This window comes from Perognathus longimembris, chromosome 17 (assembly GCF_023159225.1).
Source record: "Perognathus longimembris pacificus isolate PPM17 chromosome 17, ASM2315922v1, whole genome shotgun sequence".
Lineage (NCBI taxonomy): Eukaryota > Metazoa > Chordata > Mammalia > Rodentia > Heteromyidae > Perognathus > Perognathus longimembris.
In genome coordinates this window covers 41,141,977-41,162,165 of record NC_063177.1, presented here as the reverse complement: position 1 = coordinate 41,162,165, position 20,189 = coordinate 41,141,977, and the positions used below count along the sequence as shown (strand labels likewise).

The following is a 20,189-nucleotide window of genomic DNA, read 5'->3' as shown; positions in this document are numbered from 1 at the left end:
CTTGGACTACAACCCGTTTCCTTTAAAACACCTGTGGCTCTGACTTCTCATCTGTAAATAAGGGAAAAGTGCCGACTAAGGGTCTTCTCAGTGCAGTACAGTACTCAGTACAGATTCAAGTCTGGTGGAAATTAGGTGTCTAGACTCCTAAGACAGGTAATTTTAAGAGTCCATTATGGCTAGCCAGCAGTCAGATACTGGACACCAACTAAAAGCAAACACACTTTGAGCAGAGAATGTAGCTCAGTTGTGAAACACTTGTCTTAGCATGCTCAAGACCCTGGGTTTGACTCCCCATCCCCAGTACACAAAAGAAAAGAAAAGAGCATCATACCTATACTGTGCTAATCAGTGGTCTCTTTTTTGTTTGTTTGTTGCCAAACCTGGGGCTTGAGCTCAGGGCCTGAGCACTGTCCCTGGCTTCTTTTTGCTCAAGAATAGTGCTCTACCACTTGAGCCACAGCCCCACTTCTGGCTTTTTCTGTTTATACAAAGAATTGAACCCAGGGCTTCATGCATGCTAGGCAAGCACTCTACCACTAAGCCACATTCCCAGCCCCAGTGGTCTCTTTTCTGATTCACTAGTCTATTGGGAAAATAGTAGTTTATCGACTGGAAACATACATGCAGTGTGTCTTAAAGGGAAGAATTTTGAGATGTAAATATGGAAATGAAATGGGGTATTTATCTAGCTCAATTTAGGTGGTCAGTAAATGCTTATATTCAGTAAAGGTATATATCTCTGTGGCTGAGGTCCTTTTAAGTTTCTCAGCTGTCAAGAAATTGTATACCACCCAAGACCTGCTTCTTATACTTCCCTGACTGCTAATCTTTTAGCATTCTCCTCCTAGTATCACTTCCTCAGACTTACAGTTGCATAGCTTTTGAGCTAAACATCAGATCTTGCACTCTCAGCTTTCTGGCCATTATGAGTGGGTCCAGAATTGCTGCCTACTTCCTCCTATGAGAGTGTGTTGTAATAGATTATTCTTCTCCCTTCACAGGCTTTGTGGACATGTGTGTGCAGCATATCCCTTCTCCAAAGGTGGGCGCTAAGCCCAAGATTGAGCACACCTACACCGGCGGCGTAGACTCTGACCTTGGCGAGGCCATGAGTGACTGTGACCCTGATGTAAGGAAGTGTGGCTCCCCAGACCACCTCCTGTATGGGCATTCTACTATCTGGTCTTGAGAAATTCAATTTCTTTCCCATCCTTGCAAATCATGCATGATATATATAGATATAGATATAGATAGATATAAATATATATATGTATATGGTATGATGACAGTGTGTGGGTGGTTGTTAGAAGAATTAAACAAGATTAAGGATGGGGTACAAGGTGTTTTAGCATGGTGCCTGGCAGAGAGTAAAGATTCAGCCAGGGATATAGGCCTTACCGTTTGGGTGAGGCCCCAGGTTTAATCCCCAGACACCCAAAAAACAAAAACAAACATCTTTCCCACCAATTAATTAGGCCATCTAGTTTATAAGTATACAGCAGGTAGATAATTGGGAGTTCTATTCTCAGAGGAAATTCAGACCAAATAATCTTGCTTATCCCAATCAGCCATTCTAAGCTAATTTGTCTTCCCCATTGGCCCTCAGCTACCCTCCCCCTCTGAAAAAGAAAATGTAATTTTTCTTTGCCTGTGTCTCCTATTGCCCCTTGTTAGAGGGAGAACATAAAGCATGGTTTGGAATTTTCCCAGACAACCACCACACACTCCTTTGGTTGGGTTTCTCCTTATAGAGCTCATGTCATTGCTGTCAAGGGAGGTGGAGATGGGGGTTCTTACCCACAGGGTGCATGTGGTTCAAACTTTATTCTGTCCCCTCCTCCAGGGTCCTCTGATGTGCCACACTACTAAGATGTATAGTACAGATGATGGGGTTCAATTTCACGCTTTTGGACGGGTGCTGAGTGGTACCATTCATGCTGGGCAACCTGTCAAGGTGCTAGGGGAGAACTACACACTGGAGGATGAGGAGGACTCCCAGATATGCACTGTGGGCCGTCTTTGGATCTCTGTGGCCAGGTACCAGCAACCAGAGCTTTGGGCTTTGGGCAAGGGGCATGTGTTATCCACTATGCTAGGATTAAATGTTCCAGGATAGAGGACGGGTGTTTCCTCCTTGGAAACATAGCAGTTGACTGGCTCCACCCAGTGCAAGTTGTACCTCACAGCAGGTTTTGTCAGCTTTTAAGATTGCTTGAGGGCTGGGGATATAGCCTAGTGGCAAGAGTGCCTGCCTCGGATACACGAGGCCCTAGGTTCGATTCCCCAGCACCACATATACAGAAAACGGCCAGAAGCGGCGCTGTGGCTCAAGTGGCAGAGTGCTAGCCTTGAGCGGGAAGAAGCCAGGGACAGTGCTCAGGCCCTGAGTCCAAGGCCCAGGACTGGCCAAAAAAAAAAAAAAGATTGCTTGAGCCAGCTCTCAAGATGGCAGCCTCCGCAGTGAAGGATGCCATGGTGCTGTGCTCCAGCCTTGGTCGGCCGGTTGCTTTTGTCAGAAAAATTCCTTGGACTGCAGTGGCTAGACAAAGAAACTGGCTTTCACAGAGGTATGGGTTGGATTCATTTTTCTTCAGAAGAAGAACTTCAGAATGCAATACAACAGGGAAATCATACTATTGATGGAGTAAAGCTCCATGTTCAAGCTCAAAAACCAAAAAATTTGCAAAGGGATCAAACATCAGATGAAGAAATTTCTGAATAATTACAAAAAAAAGAAATTTCTGAATAATTATTATTCATTAAATAAAGCAAACAACAACAACAAAAAAGATTGCTTGAGCCAAAGAGCAGCTACTGTTGGGATATTGCCACTAGCCTTCCTTTTGGAAGGTTAGAATGAGATTTTGTAGCATGATTTCTACTTTTACTTAATCCTTTTTCCACTTCTGTGTTCCTTAAGTTAGGATCCTCATGTTTTTTCCCAAAAGGAATTGTTTCCCAACCTCCTTTTTTTATTATTTGACAAGACAAAGGCTTTTTTTTGTATCTCTTATAGCATCTTACTCTGCTGAATCAAATTTAGCTTGGACCTCTGAGCTACTTGTCAGTTTATGAGTTTGGCATCTTAGTTGACAAGCCAGAATGAAGGCAATCCTGTCCTTAATATGGCTTCTTACCTCAGTGGTGACAGGAAAAATCAAAGAGCTTGGAAACTCAAGTGTCTTCTGCATTTCCTTAATATTTGATACCTTGAGCTTTTTTTTACCATGAGCCTCCAGTCAAAATTAGATTTTTGAAGTATGAAAACATGTTTTGTACTCGTCTTGTATTTGTTATGTGAGTATTGTACTTTTCTCCAGCTAGCATGTATCTGTTTTGCTTCCCTCTGCTCCCGGCCCATAGCCTGTACATTTTTAGGAAATGTGCCTAAGATCCATGGCTTCTTATTGAATGTTGCCCCAGGTACCACATTGAGGTGAACCGTGTTCCCGCTGGCAACTGGGTTCTGATTGAAGGTGTTGATCAACCGATTGTGAAGACAGCAACCATAACTGAACCTAGAGGCAATGAGGAGGTAAAGTTTCTAAAGAGGCCTGCTAGATGATGGGCTTAAGCTAGAGGGGCACAAGGAACCATAGGACATGTGAGCAAACACAGTGGAACTTGAGAGCTCTAACCCAGAGTCACTGCCACTCCCTGGTTCCAGCCTGGGCTCAGCCTCCCAGTTCTCACCCTACTTCGTTCCCTCTGTTGGTTTACTGCTAATGCTAGGGATTAGGAAGTATCCTTTTTGTTTCCTACTTCTCTTGGGGGGCATGTCGAGGGGAAGGGGGAAATGAGGATTGGACTAAAGGCCTTGGATTCCAGCACCTGAGCCATGCTCTTAGCCTTTTTGTTTTTATTTTATTTTAATTTTTTCCAGATACAGCCTTACTAACTTTGCCTGTCTGGCCAAAACTCAAAATTCCCCTGTATGTGCCTCCCAAGCAACTGGGATTATGAGCATATACCACCCTGCCCATTTCCACCTCTCCTTTTCTGCCACAACCTCTGGGAATTAGTGGCCTTTCAGATTGTCCCCATAGCTTTTGGCGAAGAAACCTCTGACCCTAAGCAAGTCTTCAGTCTGTTCTCCCTTTTTTTTCTGGTACCATGGCTGGGACTCAGTGCCTTGTGCCTTGGCCCAGCGTACATGCTCATGGCTGGTACTCTCTTACTTGTGATAGAGTGTCACAGACTTGGGTCCCCCAACCTCAGCCTCTTGAGTAGCTAGGATTACAGGCATGAGCCCAGACTCAATCCTCTCTTACCTCCTGTACCCTCTGTGCCTGCTTTGTTAAGATGCCCTCATTTCTTTACATTTTGGACCTCAGGCTCAGATTTTCCGGCCTTTGAAGTTCAATACCACATCTGTTATCAAGATAGCTGTGGAGCCTGTCAACCCCTCAGAGCTGCCCAAGATGCTCGATGGCCTGCGCAAAGTCAACAAGAGCTACCCATCCCTTACCACCAAGGTATGTCTGAGATCTGCAGCGACATCCACGCCCTACTTAACTCCAGCTGTTTTGTGCCGCTCTACTCAATCACATTGATCAGGTGGTCCTGATCTGTTGCTTTTGGCAACCTATGTCAGAAACTATGCAGGAGAGAGTGTGTGTGGATGTGTGTGGTTCTCAAAAATATATTAGTTATTCTCCTTGGGGAATGTCCTTTGAATTGATTTTCAAGACAAGGGAGTTACTCTGACCTTCTACTGTACACTCTTGAGTCTGAGCAGCGGCCAGGGCAAAAGAGTCAACTTCTGTCCATGGACTTGGGTAGGGTTTTCCCTAGAAGAATAAACTAAGAATGTAGACAATCATTCCATATCGAGGAGCACTATGCTGCATGGTCCTGATGTCTTAAGGACTGACTGATTGGTACCCGGCCTCCACAGAGCCTTCTTGAAGAGGCTAGAACAGTCACTGTAAGGGATATTGTGTTTCAGGTGGAAGAGTCTGGTGAACATGTGATTCTGGGCACTGGGGAGCTCTACCTGGACTGTGTGATGCACGACCTGCGGAAGATGTATTCAGAGATAGACATCAAGGTAAAGCGAAGCCCCTTTCTCTAGCCCCTGCCTGGCCAAGAGCCTGGCTCTTATCTCTAGGAGGATTTCATGAGCCAAATCCTAGATTCCTCTGACTCTTCAAAGATATAAAGAAGTCCACAGAAGATCTATCAATGCAAAGTATTTTCTATTGCTCCTTCTCAGGGAAGATTTTAGGAAACTGAGGTTTTCTCAGTGTCCTATATTTAAAGTTCTCAAGACAAGGGGGTTTTAAGGAGAGCCAGCCCTGAGCTGGTTCTTCTGGGTTTATGTCCAGAAGATTGGCCTCCAACTCTCAATCAAGACAAACATTTTCTCCAAGGCCCTGCCACTAAGGCAGGTGCCATCAATATCCCTCTTAGAAGCCTCTATTGGTATCCCCAAGGTACAGTGGCTTTCCTGGGCTGTGCACAGGTCAGCCAGGAGCATCATGAACTGGGAATGGAGCAGGCATTCACCAGTAGGTCTCCAGCACTGCTTCCTCAGACCCCCAGGAGTTGTCAGTAAATGGCAGTGAACAACCAAACAGATGTTAGAATAATGCTGTCTTGGAAGACCATGATTAAAGCCCTACTTTGACCCCCATTAACTCATATCTTGGGAATAGAATATCTTACTATACCAAGTTTTCCCAGGCTAGTTAGTGATGGTAAATGGAAAGCTTTTTAACTTGATCTTGTACCTGTTACAAGTACTTAATACTGGTTACAGCAGAGGGGGTTCACAGAGAAGGAGAGCCAAGAGCACTTCAGAATTCCCTTAGGCAGAAATTAGAGCAAAATTAACATTGCCACAATTTATTTCATTTCCCAGGTGGCCGACCCCGTTGTCACATTTTGTGAAACAGTGGTGGAAACATCCTCCCTCAAATGCTTTGCTGAAACACCCAATAAAAAGTAAGCTAGGGCTGGGAATGTGGCATAGTGGTAGAGTGCCTGCCTAGCTTGGGGTTCAGTTCCTCAGTACCATATAAACTGAGAAAGCCAGAAGTGATGCTGTGGCTCAAGTGGTAGAGTGCTAGTCTTGAACACAGAGGTTCAGGGACAGAGCCCAGACCCTTGGTTCAAGCCCCAGGACTAGCAAAAAAAAGAAAGAAGAGGAAGTAAGCCAAACACTACATATTGGTACCTGCCACTGGAGAGGATGAAGCAGAAGGGTTGAGAGTTTGCAGACAATCTGGGTGCTGGTGGCTTATGCCTGTAATCCTAGCTATTCGGGAGGCTGAGCTCTGAGGATCCTGGATCAGAGCCAACCCAGACAGGAAAGTACATGAGACTCTTATCTCTGATTAATCACCAAAAAGCCAGAAATGGAGCTGTAACTCAAGTGATAGAACACTAGCCTAGAACGAAAAAGCTCAAAGACAGTGCCCAGGCCCTGAGTTCAAGCTTTAGTACTGATATGTATGAGAGAGTGAGTGTGTTTGGGACAGCTTGGGCTACTTCCCCAGACCATGTGGCAAAAAAGTGAGAAGTAAGCTGGGAACTCAGTGTCCCTGGCCCTGACCGCCTCAAGGACGTTGTCTGCCCTCTATTTAACACCGCTCCACCCCAACTATAGCAGTGTAGAAGAAGAGACTCTGGGATTGGAGTGGGGTGCTTAGAGTACTTGAATTTACCCCAGCTCCTTGCCTCTTACACCTTTAGACACTGTGTTGTGAAATCTCTGAACTAGGGACTCCTAAGAGGAGTTTCATAATTTCTACTTCTCTATGTCATATCACCATCTTAAAATTTTGCCTAGTCCTTTTATTGATTTTGCAGTGTTAAAACCCTAGGCCTTACATACTAAGCTTTTTTTCTGATTAATTGGAGATAATCTCTGTATTTGTCTGCTTATACTGTCTTCAAAACTTGATTCTCATATGTCAGCCCTTGAGTAGCTAGGCTTAAAATGTGAGCCACTGGTGCCCAGCTTGCTGTCTGCTTTGTTACCATTTTCTTAGTATATCCCCTATGAGTTTTTTGTCCCCTCCTCATTGCCCATGTCCTTTCTGACCAGGAATAAGATCACCATGATTGCTGAGCCTCTTGAGAAGGGCCTTGCTGAGGACATAGAAAATGAAGTGGTCCAGATCACCTGGAACAGGTGGGAATGTGGCTTTGCCTCCCAGAGCTGATGCCACAGCTTACCAGCCTGGTTTTTAATACTACATATTCTTTGGAGAAGTGTGTATCTCCTTTGCTGTTGTCCTAGACCCAGTGTGGATGGGGTAACTGTTCCCTGGAAAGGGAGGTTCCTTTGCTTTAGGAGCCAGCAGCATAGAGCTTTCCACATTCTCCTTCTCTCCTTAGGAAGAAGCTGGGAGAGTTCTTCCAGACCAAGTATGACTGGGATCTGCTGGCTGCCCGTTCTATCTGGGCTTTTGGCCCTGATGCCACAGGCCCCAACATCCTGGTGGATGATACCCTGCCCTCAGAGGTACAGCAGACCCCCAAAGAACTGCATGACAATCTGTGAGCTTCTCAGTGGAAGTGCCAAGTGTTATTTCCAAAGGGCATTTGTGTCCCCTGGTCAAGAAGAGTGCTGTCATAGTTACTCCTCTGTTCTCCTTCCCTATAAATTCATTGGCTATTGCCAGGGACTGCTAAGGAGCTTTTACGTTTCTATGCAGGTGGACAAGGCTCTTCTCGGTTCGGTGAAGGACAGCATTGTTCAAGGTTTCCAGTGGGGAACCAGAGAGGGCCCCCTATGTGATGAGTGTAAGTCTGCAAGTACTTCCTGTCTCTGCCCTCAAAGACCTTACACCTGGGTATCTGACGTGGGATGGGCTCTTTGTCTCTGGGACCTAGCAGCACAAGCAATTTGAAGTATATTGAACCATCCCATATCCTGAGCCATCCTGGTACCAACATTTGGTATATCCCAGGAATGAACTCATTTCTACGCTGACATTATTCCTTATTCCTTTTTGGTGTGTTACCTAAAAGAGAAGTTGTCTAAAAGATACAAGGCTGGAAATAGGATTCAAATGATAAAGCACTTGCCTACTATATACAAGGCCCTGAGTTTTATTTTGGGAAGGAAGAAGGGAGATGAGATTAGAGTGGTTAATTGACCCCACATCAAAAGTGGGAAAGTTGTGTATATCCAAGCATGGCCTGAAGCAAACACTGTGTGCCTTACTGCTGCCCTCTTTGCTATAGGCCCTGCTGGTTGTGATTTTTATACCATCTCTTTCATGACTGCACAATGGTTATGGTGGGGCAAGATGCCCTGGCCCCGTGAGTAGCCCTAGAACTATGTGCAAGTGTCCCTTTCTCCTTTTCAGTGATTCGGAATGTCAAGTTTAAGATCCTAGATGCAGTGGTTGCCCAAGAGCCCCTGCACCGAGGTGGGGGCCAGATCATACCCACGGCCAGGAGAGTTGTCTACTCTGCCTTCCTCATGGTAAGAGAGAAGCATCGTAGGGGACCACCCTCCCCTGGTTGGAGGAGAGGTGGGCTTTGGGGGCCTGAAGAGCCTTAATCCTCAGCCTAAGCCCTTTCTTCTTGCTCTATGCAGGCCACTCCTCGTCTGATGGAGCCTTACTACTTTGTAGAGGTTCAGGCCCCTGCAGATTGTGTGTCAGCCGTTTACACTGTCCTGGCCAGGCGCAGGTAAGCAGGTCAGCATGTTAGAGAGAGTGCCGAGAGGAAGAGCAGAACACCAAACCCCTCAGCTCTGCAGAGGAGAAGAGCTGAACCTCCTCACCTCACTCAGAAACCCAGTGAGCTTGTTTCCCAAACAAAGCAGTAAATGAATGAGGCGATCCCCAGCCTTACTACAGATAAGAACATAGGATTCTTCTTAGCTGGGTGCTGCTTTTTTACGCCTATAATCATAGCTACTCAGGATGCTGAGATTTGAGGATCAAGGTTCAAAGCATTAGAGTCTGTAGGACTCTCATCTCCATTCAGCCAGGAGTTAGAAGTGGAGCTGTGGCTCAAGTGGTAGAGCACTAGCCTCGAGCCCAAAAGCTCAAGGGCAGTGCCCAGACCCTGAGTTCAGGCACCGGTGGCTCAAGCTTGTAATCCTAACTACTCAGGAAGGAAGCTGAGATCTAAGGATGGGTCACAGTTCAAAGCCAGCCGGGGCTGGAAAGTCTATAAGATTCTTAGCTTCAATTTAAAAAAAATTTTTTAAAAGTCAGAAGTGGAGCTGTGGCTCAAGTGGTAGGGTGCCAGCCTTGCAAAAGAAGCTTGGGAACAGCACTTGGGCCCTGAGTTCAAACCCCAGGACCAGCAAAAAAAAACCAGATTGCTTTTGACTTACGTATAACTATGGATTCAGCCTTTGTCTTTCTGTCCCAGGGGCCATGTAACTCAGGATGCGCCCATCCCAGGCTCCCCTCTCTACACTATCAAAGCTTTCATCCCAGCCATCGACTCTTTTGGCTTTGAGACTGATCTCCGGACTCATACCCAAGGACAGGCCTTTTCCTTGTCTGTCTTCCATCATTGGCAGGTGAGAACACAGGGCAGGCTGGCCAGCTTCCTCTCCCCCCTTTACAAAACACAGCCTCTGGCCTGCTCTTCTTCTAAATCCCAAGTGAGATACCTGACCTCCTGGAGAAGAGGCTTGCTTCTGGTCAGGACTATTATAAGAAGTCTGCTTGGACTATCTGAAACCCCTCTTACTTTCAGATTGTACCTGGTGATCCTCTAGACAAGAGCATTGTCATCCGCCCCTTAGAGCCACAGCCAGCTCCTCATCTGGCCCGCGAATTCATGATCAAAACCCGTCGGAGGAAGGTATGTGTCCCTTAAACCCTCAACTCAGGTCACCCAGCATGAGTCAGGTTTCCCATTTCTTCCTTCTGGATTCTTTTCCTAAGGGCCTATAGACTGAACAGAGTTCACTGCACAGGAAGAAAAGATGTGATCTGTTCATTCCTCAGGCAATCAGAACTAGAGCCTAAAGGGAACAGGGCTGTGACAGCACCCTAAAGACAGCTTCTAGCTGGGCATCGGTGGCTCATGCCTATAAGCCTAACTGTGCAAGGAGGCTGAGATCTGAGGATCATGGTTCAAAGCCAGGAAAGTACATGAGACTTATTTCCAATTAACCACCAAAAAACTGGAAATGGCACTATGGCTCAAAGTGGTAGAGCCTTGAACAGCGCCTAAACCCTGACTTAGTCTTAGACAGTGCATAGCTCAGCCAGATACTGCATGGAGCTTGCTCTTACGTTTGCCCCATTCTCTACAGGGCCTGAGTGAAGATGTAAGCATCAGCAAGTTCTTTGACGATCCTATGTTGCTGGAGCTTGCCAAACAGGATGTCGTACTCAATTACCCCATGTGAGTGCAGCGTCTGCTCCCCATGGTGGGCTGCAGGTCCTGGACTTGAAGCAGAGACCTGTGCCATTTGACCTTCATGTCAGAGTGTCTGGAAACTGCTATGGCCATCTGGAACAACCCACAAACCACCCACCCAGAGTACCAGTGAAGAAAAGGGACCTGGCCTCCTGGTTTCTGTAGCCTCTACCTGGCGCCATTCCCAAAGAACAGAGAGAAACTTAGGCCCAGGAAAAGAGAAGGGGATAAAAATGTTTAACCCTAAGGGGCCCCACTGTTGGAATTTACATGGAATTTTTATTTTTTACAAGTTCAACCTAACTATGGTTGGTAAGTGAACAGAGCATTCTGACCTCTGCCTTGACCTGCTTCTTTCATCTAACCCGCCCTTCCCATCTAGTCCTAGTGCTTACATTCTGGATATGTGATTTCCCATGAGGCATCACTCGCCTGTGCTCCCAGCTGTAGCCTCCTTCCTGCCTAGGTCTCCAGGGACGCAGTCTGGTGGAAGGAATGCCTGCCCGCCTGCCTCTGGTCTGTGTTCCCATGAGCCTCAAGGCCCTGCCCCCACCCACTCCAGGCTGCTTCCATATGTGGACCTGAAGTAGCATGGGGGTTGTTGGGATTCTGGGATCCAAGACCTACTCACCTCCTCAAGGAGATGGTGACTCTGTATGTCTCCCTGGCCGAATTGGGGTCAGAGCCCTTAGCTTTTCAGCCTTTGTGCTGGGTTCTCCCACAGACACCACCATCCCCTTCCTTTGCTCTCTGCAGGTGAAGGAAACAATCGGCTTTCCACAGTACTACTTTATTAGGCACATCAGAGACTGATGCACAGTGTGGCTGCTCTGCCCACTCCGGAGTCCTACTTCTCTCCAGCGTCCCGTGTTGTCCTCTTGCTGTAATCTCTGTACATTGTGTATACAGCACCTGTGCAAGGGAGGAGAGTCACCCGTTGGCATCTAGTCCCCACACCTGTCCTCTGGCTCTCCCAGATGTCCCAGGGGTTCTTTCTGTCCCAGGTCCCAACAGCTACACTGAGCACCAACCATACAGCTTTGGAAACATCCCCTCGGATAGCTTAGAAAGCACGTTGACATACCTTCTGTCAGAAACCTCGAAGTGACCAATCCAAGGCTAGTTACTGCCATGTTATATGGATGTCTAGTGAGTGTTAAGGCTAGCAAGTGGTCTGCTTCCTGACCCAGAGAGGAAGAGAAATCCAGTGTATGCTCTGGGATTTTTCTCACCACTAGGGCAAACTCTTGAAACAGACTGCACCATGCATCAGTCTGAAACGTGACCCACAGGGGAACCCTGAGAAAGCCTAAGGAGTTCTTGTGATCCCATGAGCTCTGTGATGGAGAACTCGGGCTCTCCTCATTCTTCTGCCCTGATTCTTCTGTGGCCCCACCGAGTTGCTTACCCAGCATGATTGCACCCACAGCACAGGCTTGTGCTGCCACTCGGGTGTGAATCAGGTGTATGGACATCTTGGTGGAACCTCGAGCCTTCACCCGGTAAATCCCATATGCTGCCACCACCAGGCAACCTCCTAAGCCTGAGGGCAGAAAATGTGATGCTTTGGCCTGGGCCTCCAAGCCCAGGGCTCTCCTGGGGAGAGAGACTCACTGGGCTAGGCAGGCTGTACCCTTGGTTAACTTATGGGGGTGGGGGTAGGAATCGTGGTAGAGGACTCATTAGCATGTTGAGTTGTACCCCTGCAATGGCATTTCAAATTGGCTGTGTCCCTCATGATGCCCTTGCCTCCTAAAGAAATAGCCCATCACGGTCTGGGAGTGTGTCTCAAATGGTAGAGCACCTGCCCGACAAGCTCAAGACCATGAGTCCAAACCCCAGACTGTATCTCTACCTCAACTCTTTTTTTTTTTTTTTTTTTTTGTCTGAGACCTGAACTCAAACTTGGTATCTGATGTTGTCATTGGCTGGTGTTCTACCACCTGAGCCCTGCCTCCAACCCCATCCACCTCAACTCTTGGACCCTCCAACCACTGCTGATTCCTGAAACCTCCTGGAACAGCTATTTCTCTTGCTCTCACAAAGCTTCAAAGAAGCCCTGAGAGGTCCATAATTCAAAGTCTCCATCCTGCTGGGCACCAGTGGCTCATTCCTGTAATCCTAGCTACTCAGTAGGCTGAGATCTGGGGATCAAGGTTCAAACCAAGCTGGGGCAGAAAAGTCCCAGAGAGACTCGTCTGCAATTAATCAATCAAAAACCAGAAGTGGTGCTGGAGCTCAAAGTGGTAGAGCACTTATCCTTGAGCAAAAAGATCCAGGACAGGGGCTGGGGATATGGCCTAGTGGCAAGAGTGCTTGCCTTGTATACATGAGGCCCTGGGTTCAATTCCCCAGCACCACATATACAGAAAATGGCCAGAAGTGGCGCTGTGGCTCAAGTGGCAGAGTGCTAGCCTTGAGCAAAAAGAAGCCAGGGACAGTGCTCAGGCCCTGAGTCCAAGGCCCAGGACTGGCCAAAAAAACAAAAACAAAGATCCAGGACAATGCCCAGACCCTGAGTTCAAGCCCCACAACAGATAGAAAAAAAAGTCTCCATCCTGAAGCTAGTGTTGGTGCCGTTTGCCTGTGTCCCCACATACTCAGTTGGCTATCTCCTATCTAGAGTCCTTCATTTAATTGTAGCACTGTTTCTTGTGTAGCAGGCTGACCAATAAACTCTGTGCTCCCTGTATCATTCACCTTTGGGGGAACCCGGAGACATGATTCCTCTGAGAGGAGGCCTACTTCCATTCTCTCCCCAACTCACCTATGGGTACCAGTGGAGACTCCCTGGTCTTCCTGAGGAACTTCTCAGACACCGTGTCCTCACCATCAGGTGGCACCCACCAACTTTTGTTGGACATGATCCTAGACCAGGACGTTAGCCCCTGGAGCTCCCAGGCTTCAGCCGAGTCCTAAAAGGAGACAGCTCAGAGTAAGAATTCCCAGTTCTCTTCCATCGGGAGTGGACAGGAGGGTATTACCTGCTATGCCTAGCCCAGCCTCCACTTGCAAAGTTGCTTCTTCAGGTATCCTGTCTCAGGGATGTAGGCCACTCGCAGCCACTTTCTCCATGTCTTTCTTAACATCCGCCTCTTTCCCAGTTCATTTTTATTTTACTGATTTCTGTTTCCCCATCCTCTATCTGCATCCCTATGGGTGTGATCCTTCTGCCAAGAAAAACAGCTGGAAAAATCCAGAGACTGGAAAGCAACCATCCTTGAATCTTAGCGGCCCCCTCTAGTCTTGGTTCTGTGACAGTTGCTCCTGAGGGATCTACAAAGCAAAATCTGGCCCTGGGGAGCCAGAACCAGCCAGTTAACAGCACTGAATACCAAACCATCAGAGGCAAAATGATGTGTTGGGACATTAAATTCAGATAGAATTTAGCATACGCTGCACATTAATACTAAATGAACAAATTCTGCTCTCTGAGCTGTTCCCACTCCCTTTATCCCTGGACTGAGAACCCCTATTGCTCTACCTGCCATCGCTTGTAAATATCTGCTCCAATCACAAACCAACCTTGAGTCTTAAGAGCTGGGGTTCCGCCAATGGAATGCCTGATTCTCAGTCCCACCACTAACCAAAAATTCCCTGCTTGAGTCAACTTCGCTGATCTCCCCTCCTGTCCAGGTAGAACAAGGACTGGTAGCCTAGTCCTGGGTATGCTATTGCTTACCCTTGTAGAGAGATGGCTAGAAAGTGGAGCTTGGGCAGCCAGGCCAGGGCGCAGCATCTACTGTTTTTAATCAGCCAGAAGTTGATGTTAGAGCTTCTACTATGAGGTCAAGAAAGCAGTGCCTAGCTTTATGGGACTTTGAAGTCAGGGAAGAGGGGAGGAGATAGAAGAGGGCATCAGTCTTAATCCCCCATCTTCTGAGCTCCAGGCGCTGGAAAGTTGTTAGGCCAGATGGGAATGAGCCCTCCAATGGTAGGATTTCATTCTCATGGACTGGAAATGAGACAACTGTGACTTGAAGAACTGAGATGAAGAAATCCTGGGTTCTCTTCCCAAGCTCCACTGCCTCAGAATACTCTTAGGAAGTATGTGGAATGTAAATAAAATACCCCAGTTGTAGAAGAAAGGCTCTATAGTCTTGGTTTCCATCCCTTCGAGAATATTTTCCTAGATCAAGGAGATTTGTTCAGAGTTTGTAACAGCTGGGGCTTCCCTCTTGTCTCTAGAGTCCTTATGTGCTACTTGTGATGAATCATGATGGCTCACTCCAGTTTCAAAAATTAAAACGACTGGCATTAGCACTTTGCTAGATAACAGTGTTTTAGATTTGTCAGATGGAAAAATCTTCAGAGAGGCTAACTGACCCACAAAGATATAAAACTGCTAGATACCAGTGTCTCACATCTGTAATCCTAGCTATTTGGGAGGCTAAGATCTGAGGATCGCTGTTGAAACCCAAACTGGGCAGGAAAGCGTGTGAGATTCTGATCTCCAAATTAATCTCACACACACACACACACACAAAGTGAAATGTGGCTTAGAGGTAGAGTGCTTGCCTATCATGCATGAAGCCTTAGATTCAATTCCCCAGTACCACATAAACAGAAAAAGTTGGAAGTGGTGCTGTGGTCAAGTGGTAGAGTGCTAGCCTTGAGCAAAAATAAGCTCAGGAACAGTACCCAGGTCCTGAGTTCAAACCCCAGGACTGCCAAAAAAAAAAAAAAAAAAAAGCTGGAATTGAAGCTGTGGCATACGTGGTAAAGCACTAGCCTTGAGAAAAAAAAAAAATCAGGAACACTGCTCAGGTCCTGAGTTCAAACCCCAGAACAGGTGCATTGTATGCATGTGCACACGCACACACTAAAGATACACTCTGGACATCATCTTTAAAATAACAATTTAAAAGAAAAAGATATACATTATACACCTAGTACAAAGCAGTATTATGACCTGCCTCAGGCCTGGCTGCCTCCAAAATTTGCGCTCCTACAGAGGGCTGGCCAACCTGAACCCTCTCTAGTCATAAAATTTGGGAGTGCTCTTCCTTAGTAAATGGGGAAGGATCAGGGTGCAGCATGAAGGGTTCTCTATCCCAGGCCTTGTTCTTAATGCAGATTACTCTGTGTATGTTTGTGTGAGGTGTGCATTGTGTTTGTGAAGTGGGTGGTATGTGGTATAGGAGGGAGGGAGGGAGTGTGTGTGTGTCCTAAAAGGGCTTTTTCAGCACTGGAAATGTGTCCAGCAGCTGATGTTCATCTTTTTTTCCTCACTAACACTCACTGCTCTATGAACAGACCCAGGGGTCATAGCAGCTCCCCAGGGCCTTCACATTTCCCTGGTGTCTATGGGAACTCTCCTCTCTGCCGTTCACACACACATATCCCTGTGTTGCCTCTCCAGGTCCCCACAGTGGCCTCAACTCTCAAGAGACACATGGTATATGCCTTGCTCATCTAGCCCAAAAGAGTGGGATGGTAGTGTCTGGATGATAATCAGATCAACTGCAGGGCCTTTGAAGAACAGAGGCCAAACCACAGGTAGTCACGTTCAATACTCACCCTGTGGAAGTCAAGTTGATTCACCCTCAGTGTCACAACTCAGAACTGACGATATACTGAGATACTGTGATATACTGAGCAAGCTGGGTGCTCAGTATGTCATAGGTGGACATACAAACTGGGTTGGAGGCATGGCTCAGGTTGTAGCCCATCAGCCAGTGAGTGAAAGTGTCAGATACTGAGTTCAAGTCACAGTCTCCGACAAAAATAAATAAAGATGTACCGAGCAACTTCCATGGACCAGGAGGAGTGCCAACTGCTTTTTTTTTTTTTTTTTTTTTGGCCAGTCCTGGGCCTTGGACTCAGGGCCTGAGCACTGTCCCTGGCTTCTTCCCGCTCAAGGCTAGCACTCTGCCTCTTGAGCCACAGCGCCGCTTCTGGCCGTTTTCTGTATATGTGGTGCTGGGGAATCGAACCTAGGGCCTCGTGTATCCGAGGCAGGCACTCTTGCCACTAGGCTATATCCCCAGCCCCCAACTGCTTTATGTAGCTGTTTTTGTCTGCAGTGCTAGGGATCGAACATAGGGCCTCATGCATGTTATGCAAGCATTCTACCACTGAGCTACATCCCCAGCCCTCTGTAGATTATTTAATTATCACAAGTAACTATGAGGTTGGTGCTACTACACCCACTTTACAGATGAAGAACGAAGGCTCAGTTAAATGTCTTGCCTGGTATCACAGTAAATGACAGAAAAAAAGGACCAGCCTTTAAACCATTCCAAAAATAAAATCTCACTACTCTGGACCCTCACTAAGGTGAATATATGTAAAGTAGAAGGGAAGTCTTTTTTTTTTCTTTTTTTTGCCAGTCCTGGGCCTTGGACTCAAGGCCTGAGCACTGTCCCTGGCTTCTTTTTGCTCAAGGCTAGCTCAAGTTGACCCTACTGCTCCCACTTGAGCCACAGCGCTACTTCTGGCCATTTTCTGTATATGTGGTGATGGGGAATTGAACCCAGGGCTTTATGTATAGGAGGCAAGCACTCTTTACCACTAGGCCATATTCCCAGCCCCAGGGAAGTCTTAAAATAGCAGAAATAATGCTTTTGAGAACACACAGTAAGACTTCAAGGAACAAATTTCTGTGGAGTCCTGCTTCAGTAAACAGATAAGATAAAATTATGATAACATCATTTTTGTTAATATGCCAAGTCTTTAATAATTGTTTCCATGTAAGCATTTCTATGTTAGTAATTTGTTTGGTAAACCTCTTTTTTCTTCCAAATTTGGTCATATTAATAGAAATTCTGATTTAGAGGGGACTAAATTAATGATGCAGTTTAGTGTGAACAATTAGCCCACAGATGGAGCACTCCAAATATTTGGTATGTCACATGATCTCTCCATCCTTATTTGCAAATGGAGGTAACACCTACCCAAAAAGCTGGATGGAGGCTAGATGGCTAGAATATTCCCCAGGACACTGCCTATTCCTCTTTCCCAGAAGGAACAAGTGACAGAAATAGACTGAAAAGTCTCTGACAACGGATGCGAAGGTTGCCCTATCCTCTGTGATCCTCTGCACCCTCTCATAGCCAGCCCTATCCTACATTGTTGGGCTACCCCACCCCAAGTGGCAGCTTCTAGCATGTTCTCTGTGGTGTTGAAGGAAAAATGATGGGGGAAGGGGACTAGGTCTAGAAGCTCTAGACACACTCCAAGGCACGGCTGTGCTATATTTAGCCCAAGGGAGCTGAATGGCCACACAGCAAAGGGGAGCTTTGCCTTGCGCTAAGAAGATAATGAAAAACTACTAGACAAGGACGCATTCTGTTCCCAGTTGGGGTTGGCATAGGAAGGGGCAGAGCTGACGGGCTGAGGAAGACACAAGATGAAATGTGAGGTCACAGTAGTGTCTAGGGGATTTGAGAGGCTCAAAACTGAGGAATCGGCAAGCCAGTGGAAGTTTCCAGATGATGCTAACTAAGTTGAGGCAGCCCCTAGGAGGTGCCTGGTGTGGAGAGAGTATAATAGTCCCTCACTTTTAAAAACAGATGCCAGGGCTGGGAATATGGCCTAGTGGCAAGAGAGCTCACCTCGTATACATGAAGCACTGGGTTTGATTCTCCAGCACCACATATCTAGAAAACGGCCAGAAGTGGCGCTGTGGCTCAAGTGACAGAGTGCTAGCCTTGAGCAAAAAAAAGAAGCCAGGGACAGTGCTCAGGCCCTGAGTCCAAGCCCCAGGACTGGCAAAAAAAGAAACCAACCAGATGCCAGCTGGAAGAATGACTCAAGTGTTAAAGCGACTGGCCACAGACCTCAATTCTCCTATCTCTGCCTCCTGAGTAGCTTGGATTTGGAACATGTACCATTATGCCTGGTCGTCTAGATTTTTAAGAGGATATGGATGGATCTGGGCCAGGTTATAGATGTAGTCCCAGCTACTCAGGAGACTAAGATAGGAAGACCATTTGAGCAGAGCAGTTCAAGACCAGCCTGGGCCTTATGGGGGGAGGGATGGTATAGATAATGATGATTGGATCACTGACTGATGATGACTAGGAGCTCCAAAAGATTGAAATGCTTTGTTAGTGTGTTGGATACTTTTGAATTCTCAAATTACCCAGAATCCTCTAAAACACCCTTTAGGAAAGACTGGTAAGCTTGAGAGCTTACAAAGTTTAGGCACCTTACACGTTTTATTGAGCACTCATGAACTGGATATCATTACTCTGACTACTTCACAGATGAAGAAACTAAAACTCGGAGCTTATTTACCCAGATCATACAACAAGTGAATGGCTGAGCCAGCCAACCAATAATAACCACCAACAACCACTTTACAATGGAAAATTAATATACAAAAATTTATGTGATTTAAATACATTCTACCATCTGGTTCTCACACACTTAAAAAAATAAGTAAACCAGACTGTAAAGAGCTGAACAGAGTAGACTTTTTGTGCATCAGTCCTGGGGCTTGAACTCAGGGCCTCGGCACTGTCCCTGAACTTTTTTTCCTTAAGACTAGCACTCTACCACTTGAGGTATAGTGCCACCTCCAACTTTTTCTGTTTATGTGGTACTGAGAAATCAAGCCCAGGGCTTCATGCATGCTAGGCAAACACTCTACCACTAAGCCACATTGCCAGCCCCAGAGAAGACTTTTTTTTAAAAGTATTATATGATGGGATTTCAATTCAACAAGTCAGACTATGAATACAAGGTAACTTGATGAATGTCACCCCTTCCATCATTTTCCTCCATATTTCCCAAACTTATCCATATCCTCAAGTTATGTAATTCAACTTATCATATAATGCACATTTAATATAATGACTATATTTGTCCTGGAGCTTCCAGACATCTGGGGACTATGCCCCTGATGCCTGTCACCAAGGCAGGGGCTATCCTGGGTCTGACACTGGGCTCTGGGATTGCTCAGAGATCTTTGTCTCGTGGGTAGTACCAGACCAGATGATATTCTCTCTCTCTCTCTCTGTCTGTGTGTGTGTGTGTGTGTGTGTGTGTGTGTGTAGATGCATATATGGTATGTACTGGGCCTTGAACTCAGGGCCTCTCACTCAAGGCTGGTGCTTTACCACTTGAGCCATGCCTCCACTTCTGGCTTTTTTGCTGGTTGATTGAAGATAAGAGTGGCCTGAGGGCTGGGGATATGGCCTAGTGGCAAGAGTGCTTGCCTCGTATACATGAGGCCCTGGGTTCAATTCCCCAGCACCACATATACAGAAAATGGCCAGAAGTGGCACTGTGACTGTGGCTCAAGTGGCAGAGTGCTAGCCTTGAGCAAAAAGAAGCCAAGGACAGTGCTCAGGCCCTGAGTCCAAGCCCCAGGACTGGCCAAAAAAAAAAGTGTCCTGAATTTATCTACCCCAGCTGGCTTCCAACTGGAATCCTCAGCTCTCAGCCTCTTGAGTTACAGGAGTGAGTCACCTGCTTCAGAGCAGGTGTGGGTGTTCTAAACTGTCTCCCACCTCCAACTCTTGAATATACTACACCTGTCTCACACTTTCCCAAGGAAGTTGATCTTAAATTATAATCCAGCATTAATACACATAAGAACCTACTAACAAAGTACTAGGAGACACCTGGATGGGGTCATCTAGGACTTGTATTACCTATTCAAAACACTTTTGACAACAACAAAATCTGTTTCAGCCAACATACCCGTAGGCAAAGAAAAGAACAGTATAATGTGTTCCACAACTAAACAGAAACTGCTGGAGATTAGTGGGAAGGGAGGGAGGTTTGTGTTACTAATACCCTCTCTTGGGGAGTGGGAGGAATTCCTTAATTCTTTCTTCCTATCCAGTCTGGGCCAGGCAGAATTCCCTAAGGCTACCAGGAGAACATTC

At 46.6% G+C, this 20,189-nt stretch overlaps 2 protein-coding genes and 1 pseudogene across 4 annotated transcripts in view; 2 read left to right on the top strand and 1 right to left on the bottom strand.

The window, feature by feature from the left end:
- The window catches only part of Eftud2 (elongation factor Tu GTP binding domain containing 2), a 35,597-nt gene extending 24,908 nt beyond the window's left edge, over positions 1–10,689 (top strand). For all 3 annotated transcript variants that reach the window (XM_048365443.1, XM_048365442.1, XM_048365441.1), the window contains exons 15-28: positions 1,005–1,132; positions 1,847–2,040; positions 3,427–3,538; positions 4,338–4,478; positions 4,952–5,053; positions 5,867–5,949; positions 7,055–7,141; positions 7,348–7,474; positions 7,668–7,755; positions 8,325–8,443; positions 8,558–8,652; positions 9,346–9,499; positions 9,679–9,786; positions 10,244–10,689. In XM_048365443.1, the coding sequence (XP_048221400.1) occupies positions 1,005–1,132; positions 1,847–2,040; positions 3,427–3,538; positions 4,338–4,478; positions 4,952–5,053; positions 5,867–5,949; positions 7,055–7,141; positions 7,348–7,474; positions 7,668–7,755; positions 8,325–8,443; positions 8,558–8,652; positions 9,346–9,499; positions 9,679–9,786; positions 10,244–10,339 (1,634 nt within the window). In that variant the 3' untranslated portion in view covers positions 10,340–10,689. The remainder of the gene's footprint in view (positions 1–1,004; positions 1,133–1,846; positions 2,041–3,426; positions 3,539–4,337; positions 4,479–4,951; positions 5,054–5,866; positions 5,950–7,054; positions 7,142–7,347; positions 7,475–7,667; positions 7,756–8,324; positions 8,444–8,557; positions 8,653–9,345; positions 9,500–9,678; positions 9,787–10,243) is intronic.
- LOC125365414 lies at positions 2,449–2,785 on the top strand (annotated as a pseudogene).
- A 122-nt stretch (positions 10,690–10,811) lies between the features above and the next one.
- Positions 10,812–14,710, bottom strand: Higd1b (HIG1 hypoxia inducible domain family member 1B). Its single transcript, XM_048365449.1, has 3 exons — positions 13,118–14,710; positions 11,759–11,893; positions 10,812–11,262 (listed from the first exon to the last, which is right to left on the bottom strand). Exons 1-3 carry the CDS (start codon positions 13,212–13,214, stop codon positions 11,198–11,200), a joined length of 297 nt encoding a protein of 98 aa, XP_048221406.1. The 5' UTR covers positions 13,215–14,710; the 3' UTR covers positions 10,812–11,197.
- Between the last annotated feature and the right edge of the window lie 5,479 nt (positions 14,711–20,189).